At 42.1% G+C, this 14798-nt stretch overlaps 2 protein-coding genes across 13 annotated transcripts in view; both read right to left on the bottom strand.

Annotated features, from left to right (window-relative positions):
• XXYLT1 (xyloside xylosyltransferase 1) overlaps positions 1–5714 on the bottom strand; it is a 163209-nt gene extending 157495 nt beyond the window's left edge. The window contains exon 1 of the mRNA XM_036114405.2: positions 5110–5714. Coding sequence (XP_035970298.1) covers positions 5110–5610 — 501 coding nt within the window. The 5' untranslated portion in view covers positions 5611–5714. The remainder of the gene's footprint in view (positions 1–5109) is intronic.
• Positions 5715–10260: 4546 nt separating this feature from the next.
• Positions 10261–14798, bottom strand: part of ACAP2 (ArfGAP with coiled-coil, ankyrin repeat and PH domains 2) — a 133424-nt gene continuing 128886 nt past the window's right edge. For all 12 annotated transcript variants that reach the window (XR_013445916.1, XR_013445929.1, XM_078067748.1 and 9 more), the window contains one exon: positions 10261–14766. Coding sequence is in view for 10 of the 12 variants with exons in the window: in XM_078067748.1 (XP_077923874.1) it covers positions 14666–14766 (101 nt within the window). In the remaining 2 variants the exon portion in view is untranslated. The remainder of the gene's footprint in view (positions 14767–14798) is intronic.

Below are 14798 nucleotides of genomic sequence, written 5' to 3'. Positions count from 1 at the left end.
CATGTCAGGTGAGCGATGCCAGGTGCTCCGGGGCCTGCTCGCTGTGTTGATTTCCCCAGAAGTCAGCGCGGTGGGGCCATGCTGTGAGCCCGGATCCATGAGTGACTCGGCAGCACTGGGCTGAGCGTGCCACAGAACGGTGGTGTCAAATCCTTGCTGCTACGCGGGAGGTGGGGCGTGTCTGATCCTCATTTACAGACGAGGCTTCGGAGGCCCTGAGCGGCAAGGTGGAGGACCCACGGTTACCCAGCTAGTAACTGGCCAACCGCATTTGAAACTCAGAGCTGTCTCACTCCCTCAGGCCATCTCATGCCCAACCCACGCACCGCATTTTTGCAGCAAGACAGGATGAACATGAGCGTGACGCTCAGCAGTGTGGGTCTCTGGATGGCAGGGGCTGTGCCGGACCCACGTCTGTGTCCCCTGTAGCTGTGAATCCAGGGCCCCACATACAGCAGGTGCTTGGTCAGGCCCAGGGTGGGTTCCTAAGGGGTGGGGCAGGGATGGCTGGTCGTCTACCCCAAAACCTGCTCTCCTCTCCTTTCTGATTAACAGAACTCCTATTTTTAGCAGAGGACTCTTTTTTTTTATTCTTCCCCCATCCTGCTACAACACAGACATGATGGCTAAAGCTGTACCAGCCAGCCTGGCCCACAAGGACAAGGGTCACTCCCTAGGGAGAGTGACACGGGCAGCTGCAAGGAGCCTAGCACCCTCATGACTTCGGGAAGCCCCCATGGCACCAGGAATGCCTACCTCTGGACTTCCATTTGGATGAGAAATAAAGCTCAATCTTGCATAAGCCACCACAATTTGGGGTTTCCATGGCATATTCTATCAAACCTGATAGAGCAAGGAAGGCTGGTGAAAAAGATAAGTCTCGACGTACATTTTAGAAGTGTAGGATTCCTCTTGACAAACAGAATGAGGCAACAGATGGCTCAGAAGCAGAGCAAGCAAAACCCCATGAGAAGGGACAGCTTGGGATGACAAGTGAGCCGGAGTCAGGAGGTCCTGAGTGGAAGTGGTATCGTAAAAGCAGTATTTCTTTCTTTTTTTTTTTTTTTTAAAGATTTTTATTTATTTATTTGACAGAGAGAGAGAGATAGAGCAGGAACACAAGCAGGGGGAGTGGGAGAGGGAGAAGCAGGCCTCCCGCCGAGCGGGGAGCCCGATGCGGGGCTCGATCCCAGGACCCCGGGATCATGACCTGAGCTGAAGGCAGTTGCTTAACCGACAGAGCCACCCAGGCACCCGTAAAAGCAGTATTTCTGCAAGATGGACGTAGCAGCCTTTCCCAGGCCAGCAGAACCAGGAGCGCCTGGAGGACAAAGAGCAGTGCAGCCAAATGCTTCCTGACTGCCCACTGCGTGCCAGGCACCATGCTCCCAGCCAAGGCTGCACAGACAGGATGGCTGAACTGGGTCTGGAAGGTCGGCAGAAGAGCCCCCCGCGCTCCTGTGTCCCCTCAGGGCAGTGAACCCCCCCACCTGCCTCTGCAGCTCCATACAAATTCAGATTCCCAGGTCCCAAGGCGGGGGCGGGGCCCAGGACTCTGAACATTTAATAAGTGTACCCGCGGGATTCTGATGCAGTGAGACCCTGGGCCTATTTATACAGGCTAGCAGCCCCTAACCTGATGCCTGGAACACAGCAGGTCTGGATGCTTATTATTTGGACGCTTATATACGTGAAGAAATAATAGACTTCTGTACTGTTAGGAGACAAACCAGTAGATTTCAAAAGATTTTCAATAATAATGAAAACAAGATTTTTCTGGTGAAGTGAATGGTTTTTTAGCTAATATTTAATTAGTCAAAATATAATCTGAGGTCACTAATAATGTTCTGTGATCTACTTCTGCAACCCGTTCAGCTAAAAGGTATTTCAGTTTCACTTGAAAATGGCCTTAGAAGAGACCTCTGGGTGTGTGCCTTCCTCGCCCCCAAGCTGTCCTCACACACTTCAAGGCAACTCTTCTCCTGGGAGTCAACTGTCCTTATTACCTGACCTTATAAGACAGAAGTGCTCCTTAAAGAAGAAACATGGTATATGATGATTTCACTCATATGTGGAATTTAAGAAACAAAACAGATGAACATAGGATAAGGGAAAGAACAGTAAAATAAGATAAAAATGGAGGGGGAGGCAAATCATGGGAGACTCAACTATAGAGAACAAACTGAGGGTTGCTGGAGGCGAGGTGGGTGGGGCATGGGGTAATTGGAGAATGGGCAACACTGGGTGTCATGTAAGTAATGAATCCCTAAATTCTACTCCTGAAACCAATACTACACTATATGTTAACTAACTTGAATTTAAATAAAATCTCGTAAGAAAAACAAAGAAGAAACAGGGTAGAAAGGGAAAAACACTGACCTAGGACATGGGTCTAGTCCTAGCCAGGTCAGTAACTCCCCAAGTGGCCTTGGGCAAGTCTCTTCACCCATTGTGCTATATGCTCTTGAAGGTCCCTTCCAGCCCTGATGCAACCAGGGTGAGAATTTCTACAGTTTCCTTCTTCCTAATTAATACCGAAAGATTAATTGTTCGTATAAAATGCACTCCCATATGGAAGGCATGATGTTCAGTGCTGGGGAAACAACATTTAAGAGAAGTCAGGGTCCATGCCCTTTGTCTTCCTTGTCTTGAAAGGTAGACAAATATTTCATTCAATAATTATATAATTACAACAGTGATAAATGTTACTTGGTGCTATGGGAGTGTGTAATGGCGCTCAGGAAAGGTTTGCCAAGGAAACAACATTGACACTGAGACCTGAGAGCAGAGCTAAGGATGGGGGTCGGGGTAAGGAGCCACTCGAGGCAGAGGGAGAAGCATGTGTGAAGTGATGCCAGAAAAAGCATTCCTTTCAGGAATATTCCAAACCTGAGGGAGAATCAAATGACCAATAAAATGAAGCCAACCTTTGAGTACCATATATTTAAAGAAAAAAAGAGCACCTTTTATCAAAAACAGAGAACAGACTCAAAATCTGACCTCGAAACTAACAGGAACGATTTTATGCCGAAACTGATAAACTCTTCTCCGACCGCAGCCTTCCAGCTACAAAGCCCCCAGACCCTCATTGGCCACGCCTCAGCACAGGTGCGGTCAATTCCCTCAGGTCGTCCACAGCTGCTTCCAGGCCTTGGTGACCTCTGGCTGTCCGAACCGAGCACGGCAGAGGGAGGGAGCATGAAACACAGACACCGCGATGGGGACCTGGCCCTGAGGCCAAGATTGCTGGTGCTGATTATGTGCCGGTCATCATGCACGGGCACGGGAGATAAGACTCGATATGTTCCTAGCACCAGGGGACACCAGGGAGGAGGAGGGAGAGGAAGACGTGCCTTTCAGATCGGGTTTCCCTGGAAGGCTCCAAAGAGGGGATGGAATCTGCAGATGGCCGAGACCTGGAGATGGAGAGAGAAAGAGTATCCTGACAGCAGCTAGAAAGCCCCGAGTGCACAAGAAGTTGTGGCTGGGGCTTGAGAGAAAGGGATGGGTAGAGATCTGGCCCGAGTTGCTATCTCTGATTCCATGAAGTGAGAAAATGACAATGCTGGTCTTCAGGGTAGAGACCCAGTCAAATCCCAGCTCTGCCCAGAATGGCCCTTTGATCAAGGGCCCTTGGTTTTCTCCCTTGGACCAATACAGAGTTTCTCAAGCATTAGAGTCCTAGGGATCACCCAGGACAGGCTGCCAGGTCTCACCTTGAGATTCCAGTTAGGTAAACTGGGATGGGCCCCAGGCTGAAAAACCCCAGGTCAGACAGTGGGTCAAGGACTTGGATTCTTGGCCTCCTATAGCATGAAGTCCAGGCCCCGGGGCCCTTCCCTGACTATGGTGGGTGCTCCGGACAGGCTTACTTGTTCTGGGCAGGAGACAGATCTTATGTGCTATGGGGAGAAGCGGGAATGGAAAGCAGTGGAAGGCTGGGCATGGACTGTCCCCAAGTCTAGGGACATTCCAGGGAAGGTGAAAACTAAGTAAAGAGTGGCCAAGGGCCCAGGAGGGAAGGAAGGACATCCTAGGCAGAGAGTACATCTTGTGTAAAGGCACATTCAGCACAATCAAGATCTAAGGTGCACATAGGAGGACGAGAAGCAAGGCTGGACAGGAGGGCCAGGCCCACAACACAGACAGACCTCCTCGAAGTTGGGACTTGAGCTGTTACAGACCCCTGAACCCTGCAGGATCTTGGCAGCAGCTCCCCTTGTCACTTACTGGGCGCAAACACATGGGACATTACTCTTATCTCATTACCCCTTCCCCCACCATCAGTCTCCACCCTTTAAGATCACCTACTAATCCTATCAAAAAATCAAAGCTTGGATCCCCTCTGTTCAACTATTAAGTCAAAATGAGGCTAGCAACTTGACTGAAGCAATTAACACTAAGCCAGGAAACTAACCTCTGACAAGCAGAGCCAGGAGATCATGGGAGATGATGGAGAGAGATGGGATTTGAGCTGCCACGGAGGCAGGTTGGTCCAGCCTGGGACAAGGTGTCTAGCTCTGCTGTGCTCTCCCCAGATCTTATCTGTACCTCTTAGAGCTTTCCCTTCCTCCCTTGGAGGAACCGGTGGCTTCCCTAAATGGGTTCATGACCCTTGAGAGTGGGGAAGAAGTCGCAGAAAGGGGATGAGGTGGTTCACACTGTATGGGTTTGGGCTTAGCCAGTTCTGACTGAAATATGAGAGATGTCACTACAACTTCGATTCACGCGACCTCACTAAGACCCTGTCCAGCAGACCCTGCATAGAACGACTACTGCCCTCAAACGATCTGTTCCAACCTCAAAAGTCAAAGACTGGGGAGAATAAAAAGCACGGACTGCGAAGGCCAGCAGAGAGGGGGCGAGCCAATTCTCGGGGGAGAGGGGTAGGCAAACGGGTCAGGGTAGTCAGTTGACACCCGGCAGCACTCCTGCACTCAGCGGTGTCCAGTGTCCAGCACTCCTGGACACGCCCCCCGGACGCTGCCTCCAGCATAGGGCGAACGCAGGTTTCGGGCAAAGCTGGGGCAATGTTGGAGGGGGGGCGGGGAGCGACAAACGTATGGGGTGGGCCATCCGCCGGGAGCCCCGAGCCGCAGCCCCGCTCACCTTGCACTTGAAGCCGGCGGCTGGCGGCAAAAGCTCTCGCAGCAGGGCCTTGGCCACCTCGCGGCTGGCCTCCTCGCTCACGAAGTGCAGGTTAAGCACCTCGTGCGCCTCGAACTTAGCGAGGCGCAGCAGGGAGCTGAGCGCGACGCGGGCCTTGGCCTGCAGCGCGGCGTTGTGTTCCGCCTTGGTGAACATCATCAGCAGGTGATAGTCCACCGGCCCGGGCCCGCCGCCCTCTAGGCTCTTGGCCTTGGCGCCCGGGGCCGGCGCCACGGAGCCCCGCGCCACCTCCGGCACGGGCGGCGAGGGCACGGCGGGGACCCCGGCGCGGGCCTCCTTCAGCCTCTTGGTGGCGCTGGAGAAGGTCTCCCGGCCCGAGCCGAGGTAGTAGAAAGCACAGACGGCCAGCGCCGCGGCCAGCAGCAGCGCGCAGTAGTGGGAGCGCACAGCGCCCAGGCGCGCCATGGCCCGAGCGCATGAGGACCCGCCTCGCCGACCCATGCACCACGGACCCGCAGACAGCGCAGCCGGGGAGCTGCAGCGGAGACCAGCACCCCGGCAGCCACTTAGTAGCCCAGGCGGCGGGCAGCGGCCATGGCGGGGGCGGGGCCGCGCTGCCCGGAGCCAATCCGCGGGCGCTGATGCGCGGAGAGGCGGGGCCAGGGCTGCCCGGCAGCCGCTGGGTCCTAGATTTAGAGGGATTCGAGACGGGAAGGAGCTAGCGGCGGGTGAGGACTCAGACTTCGAGAAAGCCAGCGGGGCTGTAAGGTCTGTTAAAACTGGCCTTCCTAAATGCCCAGCCCCAGACGCTAGAAATCGAAGCTGAGCCTTGAAAGGTATAGAGGCGCCCCAACGCAGGATCTTCGGTTAGCAAAAACACTGAACTGGACGCACAAAACGGGAAAAGTTTTATCTCTATACCTTTCTCCCCCAAATGTTTGGAGGCTTGAAGTCCTCTCCCCGCCGACTCCCTTCACACCTGGGAGACTAGCTGAGGCTAGGGAATTTAAACTAACAAGCTCCTTCCTCATTCACGGTAAATGAGGAATGCCACCTAAGGTGGAAATGGCCGGCCCAGCGCACGGGCACTTGAGGCCGCCATGTAAAGGATGTGGCCAGCAGGGGGACCCCACTGCCCACGACTTTGGGATAGTTTCCAGAGCCCCAGGGGAGTAAGGGCCGGAGACTCTTGTTTCTTTTTTTAACAGACTAACACTTTAAAAGAGCCTTAAGATGTACCAAGTCGTTTTTCAATTTTAACTGAGGCACACTGAGGTAACTTGCCCAAGGTCACACAGTTGCAGTTTTGACCTTAGACAGCTGGACACTTGACAACTACATAAAAACTCATTAACTTCAGTCTAAGGACTGATGATAATACTATAGCTTTTAAACACGTACAAATGATCTGCATGCTTGAAGGACACGGAGGTGAAAATGCACGGGCAAATGCACATACGAATTATCACTCAGCAGTTTATTGTGCCATGCCCTTATTGGTCAAAGTGACTGGTACCCAGAACCACAATTCATCTCATTTTTAACTCTTTTCAATTGGACTAACGCTTTTCTGAAAAAACATTGGTCCTCTGAAGTGGGCTGAGCAACAAGATCAACACATACTAATTACCTTGGGGTGGGGGGTGAGGATAACCCAATAGCTCAATTAACTCACTCGAGTGATAGGCTCTTACTTTAATTCACTTAATCCTTACAACCCTAAGTAGAGTTATTATCTGCACTTTACAATTGAGGAAACAGATTTAGAGTAGTATATTGCCCAAATCTAGTTGGCTAGTAATAGAGCGAGATCTCAACCCAAGTCTTCCTGCTTCCAATGCCCAAGCTTTTAGCCAAGATTCACACTGAAAGCAGTATTTTGAGCCCTGAGTTGTGTGTATTTAACCACAACCTTCAGCAGACACTGGTTATAAGAGCAAGCTCTCCAAGTTAATCTAGCACTACAAATTATTAGACTTCAGACAGGTTCCTTAAACTGAGCTGCAATTACACCCATTTGGAAAACAGGGCTAATACTAGTACCTAAGCCTCATAGGATTATAAGACAATACATAAAAAGCAGTTAGAACTGTGCCTAACACTTAGCAAACAATATAAACTATGCTAGAAACACCAAACTCTACAAGGCTAAATATCCAACAAGTACCAAATTATAGCGACCATAGCTTTTCTAGGGTAATTACAAATATCAAACTACAAATCTCCATTAAGACTTTATTATATGCTCCACAGAATCCCCACAGCAGTGTGCTACAGCTATATTATTACATTCTGATTGTTGTTCACTAATAAGAGAAAAATAATTCTGGAATTGTGCCCTTCATCTTCACCATCAATAATGTGATTTTTCCTTCTGCCACTTATTCTAGAATTTATTCCATTATTTTATTTTTCAGACCTTTACAAGATCACTACTCCTGGAATTTATGGATAAAAAATGAATTAACAAGATAATTTAAATTTTACATAGAAAGGAAAATACTCGAGACTCTCTCCATGTTTTCTTCATTTCCAATTCTTTGACCATAAAGATAAATTAATGTTGCAGCTTCCTGAAATATACTGCTGGCTGGAAACTGAAATAGGAGTTGAATGAAGGTGGCTAGTCATTTATTCAATAGATAACATAGTGACTACTGCATATCAAGCACAGTAGTGCCTGAGGATTACAGCAGTGAAAAAAAAAAAAAAAAAACAAATCTCTGCCCTCATACAGCTTATATTCTAGCCGGGGAAATAGACAAGAAAAGGTATGTAGTATGTCAGATGGTGACAGGTTTCCTCAGCTCAAAATAGAGATAGCTGGGTGTATAATAATAACATGGCTAAATAGACAAAGAACTTTGGTAGCACAGTAACTCTTTCAGTTCTAACTTTGGTCAATTTCTCAGACTTCTGACCAGAGATTAGAGGTAATTGGCTTTTCCATCTGTAATGTTGGATAGATTATCAGATTTTTATCATATTGACTAGTACCCAATATTGTCAAGGATAGAGAGAGACACTTTCCTCTACAGCAGATGGAGGGAGGGTACTTTTCTGGAGGGCACTCTGGCAATACTAAAATCTTTCTGGCCCCTAAGAGAATTCTCCATTCTCTCCTATCCTGATGAATGTTTCTCCCCAAGGCAGTGGTTCTCAGATTGTTGGCATTGGAAACACCTGGGGAGCTTGGTAAAAACAGAGAATCAGGTTCATCTTCAATGAGCCTAAGCCTCAATAGTGAATCTTTTACAGACCAAAGTTTCTAAAGCACTGCCTTAGATCTTCACACAGCCAAACTCTCCTTCTGCGTCAAACCTTGACTTAGATGTCACTGCCCTGATGAGTGGTCTCTGAACACCAACCCATCCAGTGTCCAGGTGAGGCACTATCCTCCAACAATCCCATGAGGGCCACCTATAAACTATTCAGTCCCATCTTTCTCCATTGCAAGAAGGCAAGATCTCACGAAAAATAGGAAGTACATCTTTTTTCTTTTTTACCATAATATCCCCAATACCTGACTCATTGAAATGAGACTCAAAAATATATCCACCCATTGTGAATCAGCATTTTTACTTCTAGGAATTCATCCTGAGGAAATAATTAAGAATGTATGCAAATGTTTAGCCATAAGGATAAAGCAGAGCTAGTTTTATGATAGCAAGAATTTAGAATCAAAAGTTCACCAATAAAGTGGTTAAACAAAAATAATGATGCTGTCATTAAAAGTGATGTATTCACAAACTGCAAGTGGAAACATTTAAAATAGAGACTCAAGAGACCTATTAGCCAACTGCAATGAATGGAACTTCTATGAATTCTAATTTGAAGAATCTATTTTTAAAAAGCACATCTGATATAATCGGGACAATCTGAATACTGAATATATAGTTTTATAGTTTAAGGAAATGAGATATTGTGATTGGCTTTTTTCTTTTAGAGATACATACTGAATGATTTGTTAGTAAAGTGTCTGAGATTTGATTCAAAATAAAATCTGGGGAAGAGAAAAAAATGGGTGGGAGTATTGATAAAACAATGTTAGCCATGAGCTACCAGCTATTGAAATTATTCTATTTTGTTTATGTTTGAAATTTTCCATAATAAAGACTTTTTAAAATCCTCCCCAAAGTGATGTACACTGAAGGACTTAGAAATCTGTTCCCTATTTATTAAGTGAAAGAAGCAGATAACAAAACAGTATGATCCCATTGTATATCAACCAAAATACACACACCCAAAGTTCTAGAAAGATATATACTGAGAAAGTTTCCCCCTCAATACTATTCGACAAAATTTCCTACAATAATGGACATGTTCTACAATCTGTCCTGTTCAAAACAGTAGTCCCTAGGCACATGTGGCTGCGCTCTTAAAATGTAGCAGTGTGACAGAAGAATTCAACTTTTAATTTTGTCTAATTTTAATTAATTTCAATAGCTACATGTGGCTAGTAGAGACCATATTGGGAGCACAGGCAGATGATGGAATTATGGATAATTATCTTTTTTACTTGTTGTTAAACATTTTCCTACAATGAAAAAGCATCGTTTTGCAATAGGAAAAAGTAGGTTGTTCATTTTCATTTAAAAAATTTACTGACTTGGTATAAGTTCTCTTCTTCACAGAACTATTCTGAAAATGAAATGAAGTGGAATAAAGCAAGTCACATAGAAAAGTTTTATGTGTCTGCTTTTAATTAACTTAAAAGGCAAAAAAAAAAGCTGGTGATTCACTTCCAGATCTGTTCTTTCAACCCTCCATTCCTTAGATCTCAATTCATATAGAAACATGTTTTTGTTTATTTACTAAAAGGACTGAGTGTGAACGTGTTGCCTAGATGGGGAACTTCAACAGATGTCAATCATTATGGAAAATAATTAGGGCTAGCCCCCATTCCCGCAACAAAAGAAAAAAAAAAAAAGCCTTTGTCATTTTTAGCTAATAAATGCATACAGCTCTGTGATCAGGAAGAAAATACTTAAAAGATGAAAATGGATTTCCTGATTGAAGCAATCAGCAAAGAGAATCAACTGGATCAATGTGACAGAGCTGGAAAGGAACAGAAGATCTTAAACATGACAGTTCTTAACAGACATGTCTGCAGTTGTAGTTCACAATAAAATGCAAGTCTGAGCATAAGAGAACTATGCCAGAGGTGAGATTTTTATTGACTTATCATAATTTTTCAGCATACAAAGTATTTAATCAAGTATAATATTTACAATTCTTACATAATGTACATTTTAGAATAACTATAAAGATAATGTACTTTGCTCCATTTACAATGACAAACTACAGTAAAACTACATTCATGAATTAGATACAAATCCTCTACATACTAATAAAAAGTAAATGGAGTGTTGGTTATACATTCTTTAAAATATGCCTTTTCACAGGTAGCAAGAAATATTACATGTAATAAGTCTTTATGACTGGAATGATTCAGAAATACCACAAAGCACAAGTAAACACATATAGAAAAGTAGCTCATCATTTCGAAAAGTTAACCTTTAGCCTTTGTGTAAAATAAATGGTGCCAGCAATCTTTATAATGTAGCAAGCTTTCCCTGTTTAAAATTAACACCCAAGGCAGGGGGTTGTTGAGGAAAAATAAGAAAATCTTAAAACATAAGATAGGGAAAAGACCAATGCAGAGAAAATATTATTTAATCAAATCTTATTTCCCTCCCCTTATTATTTCATTTTAAGTGGATAAGTTTATGTAATTGGGAAAGGATGTCTACAAAACTATGTTTATAGATGTCAGGATTCAGCCAAACTGAATCCAAGGCCCTTTTAGTTACCTTTCATTTGGAAGCACCAAGAATTTGATAAGTATATGGTAAATTAAAATCACCTTACCATGTTTCGCTCTCATTAATATTTGTTACTACAAAAATGTAATATTTCCTACAATTTAATGTCTTTAAATCCTAATCTATTCCTTCAAGGTAATTTTATATCCAGGTTCTCCAAAATATTTGGGGTCTTCATTATGAAAACACAAGGAAAGCTGGCAGTCATTATCAGATTTTGCTACTTTACAATGATTTCAAAACATTTCATGATACAAGTAAAGTGCCTCTGACTAGTAGTCAGTCAGAAAGGGGTTCTGGTGTCAGCTACCCTACCAACCAGCACATCAATGACTCCCCTCTATAAACCAAGAGGAGCAGCCCAGGATCAAAGAAAAGAAATGCTGGCATTCTTAGATTAATATCGCAGAAGTCCTACTGTCAGAATCAGGTGAGATAAAGTAATGTCAAAGTACACTGTGAGCAGAACTGTACACAAAAGGATGTTGTTATAGTTTCACCATGTTTTACCCACTCATTTTATTTGTGAGGAGCTCTGAATCCAAAAAGGGCAGTGACTACTAAGTCAGTGCTCTTTCCACTATATCATGAAGGTGGAAGTCATTTTGGACATAATAATTCTATAAAAATACATCATTTTTCCTGCTCCTGTCCATGATCAAAAGTGCTATCAAACAGAAAAGTTAATATGACAATGTAAGAGTGCTATGGGAATGTGTTCTTATTCAAAATGAGTAGTAAATTTAGTCTTAAATACAATTTGGTTTATTGTCACCATACTTTACATGTGTAAAGTTGTATTTTTTAAAATACTGCCCAACACATCACAAACTTAAGTTGTCCAGACTGTGAAGGTGTAATTTTTTTTCAAAATTATAGTATATATTCCAAATTAAATTATATGTTTCAGAAAGTAAACATCAAAGCTCATTAAAATATACAGTGAAGACCAGTAAAAATTAGGTAAACACTGTAATGTACTGAATCCCTGGAAATTTCTGAATTTCTAAGGATTGTACCAAAGGTAATTTTTAAAAACCTTAGAAATCTTAAACATAAAAGTGTTACAAGGAAACACTGCAAATAACTACTCAATTATCTTTAGTCTAGTTCTAGTGTAAGACTGCATTTTATGAGCTCTTCATAGTACTGCTATTCTTATTTTGATGTTAATCTAGCTTTTAAGTTACTGTGCTAGTGACAATAAGCTAATAGAATACTGATAACGAATCAGAAACTAATATAAGCAGATCAGTTAGGGAAAGAAAACAAAGGGCGATCACATTGACTTACGAAGCCCGAAAGTATGATTAACATTGTTGACACTATAATTTCTCATAATGCATTGAGAATAATTCACAGCATAATAAAACTCAGATTTGTTACATACTATATAAAAGCTATTAGTTGACACAGCTAAATTCACCTTGGTAAGAGCCAATCTACTTTGTAACTACTTGTAACTATTAATTTACTTTAACGCCTTGCTATATTTACTGCATCATTTCTGCCAAATTTCATCCAAATTGGGTCACGGCATACTCAAGAAATCAAGCCACAGGAATGTATTTTTGTATTGCCAGGCTTCCTATACTGTTAAAGATTTAGTTTCTCTGAAGGTATTCAGAACCATGATAATCTTCAAATACATCTCTAACCATTAAATTTAAGTAGACACTAATTACTACCACATTAATAAAACTCATGACTCAAGCCACAGGAGGTAAGAGTGTCATAAGGAATTGCCTTCACAACCAGAGACCCCAGAGATGATCTGAAGCACCAATGGCTGGATCCCAAAGCAAAACTGTTCAGGCTTCCTCATTCCTCAGATAAAGGTTAGGAGCATTAGAAGTGAAGCCTATGATTAACAGAAATAGGCACTACAAAGGAAAAGTGAGCTTCTCTTTTTCTTTCTGTTCATTTTTAACATATTTCCTTATCCTTGAACTTCTTGGACAACTTCAAAGTACACTCTAATAAAAATGTTACAGACTAGACTTGTGCAAAGCCAGATGATCTGTGACTCTGAGGTGAGAAACAGAGATTTAATGTTCCTGTTACTGTTGCAATTAAAATACAGGCTTTGGAAGTTAATATTTTCTTAAAAATAACTATTAAATATATTTTATCCTTATCTAACATACACTGATTATTACTAAATAAGCATTATATGCACACAATTTGGCCAAATATGGAAACTTTTCTGTGACATGAATTTACTTCAGTCTAATTCCTGTTTAGACAAATCCTGATTTGACATGCAATCAGCTTATAAAACTCTAGTTACTGGAGGGAGGGATGTTAGAAAATTTTATTATCTACCAAATTAAATATAATTTTTCTACTTATTTGGTAATGCAAATTTTAGAAACTCTTATTTAGAAACTGAGTATCAATAATATCACTTCGACATAACTTGTAAAAGATTAAACTTAATTACTGACAATATTAGAAACCATAAGGCAAATTACTTATTTTGTACTCCTGACAAGATATGTCCATCAAAGATGGAATCAGACAAATTTATAGCATTTACGTGTAAATTAGTAGATCCATGTTTTGGAATTCAAGGGTCAGTGTTTCATGTAACCAACTACTAAAGATATATAGATAGTATAATTAAAAATACTGTACACTGTGTACAAAGTACACAGCATAGATGTTGAAAAAATTAAAAGCAATCTATCATTACGTAATTTAGTATAAACAGAAAAACATGAGGTTTTTCTTTTACAGAAATTTTTCTTTCACTCAATGCAATAGCAAAATTATCTTGAAAAGGAGAAATTTCAAATATAAAAATGCTCTACATTATTTTATAAATCAACTTATCCTTTAAAGGTTTTACAATCTGATAAAAGCATAATTTTTCAACATTCAAGTAACATTTGAAACATAGTTTTATTACATCAATAAATTTGTCAAGGTTTTAGGAAACCAACCCAACAATGAAGGACTACAACTTCTATAAGTAAGGATTCTTTTGGTTATTTAAAAAAAAATCGTTAAGGGCTTCTTTTTGCTTCATAAAATGGAATAAATCTGAAAGACTGAGTTACGTCTACTTGTCCAGCCATTACACGTGTGTTAACATACATGCCAATAACCAGACATCTAAGGAGTATCACTACATTTATGAGCAAATGGAGGAAACATATTCTCTAGCTTGATAATGAAATTACATATTGTGTATATGATAGTTAGGATACTAGAAAACAAAACAAAACAAAACAACAACAAAAATATTTTTGAACCACCAAAAATCATTAGGGAAGCTAAAGAAAAGACATATTCTCCAGGCAGGCAGAACATCTGGCTCTCACTCTGATGCAGACATGCTTGACTGAATGATCCTGGGCATGATGCACAGAAAAAAAAAAATCAATGCTACCACCCATTGGCAAAAACAGAGATTTTGTCTAAACTCTTAGCATCTTATAACCTAGAGATGACCTAAGTCTAGATTTAACTTTATCTATAAAAAATAGCCCTTTAAACAGACTTTTTTTTTTTTTTTTTATAAAAGAGGTCCTAAAATAGGTTCCTCTCCCAACTACTAGAGCTCTATGTTTTAATTTATAAAAATATCAATGAACGGGTACCTTTTTTCCAAACCACTCAATACCTACTAAAATTAAGTAGAATTAAAGCAGTAAAAATTTGTGAGATTTCAGATGTACACATTAGGGGATCATTCAATTTAATATTTTCCCCTTCTTAAAAAAAACTCAGAATTTCTGTGAATCTTGCTGGAAACGATTTAGTTTCTCTGGATTATTGGATGCCATTTGGGAAAAATCACGAAAAATATCCTGGTAGGTTTCATCACCTGCATGAAAGTAAAACAAAGACGCTTTTAAA

Source organism: Halichoerus grypus, chromosome 1, assembly GCF_964656455.1.
Source record: "Halichoerus grypus chromosome 1, mHalGry1.hap1.1, whole genome shotgun sequence".
Taxonomy (NCBI): Eukaryota; Metazoa; Chordata; class Mammalia; order Carnivora; family Phocidae; genus Halichoerus; species Halichoerus grypus.
Note: the sequence above shows the minus strand (reverse complement) of the source record. Positions and strands in the feature narration are given on the sequence as shown.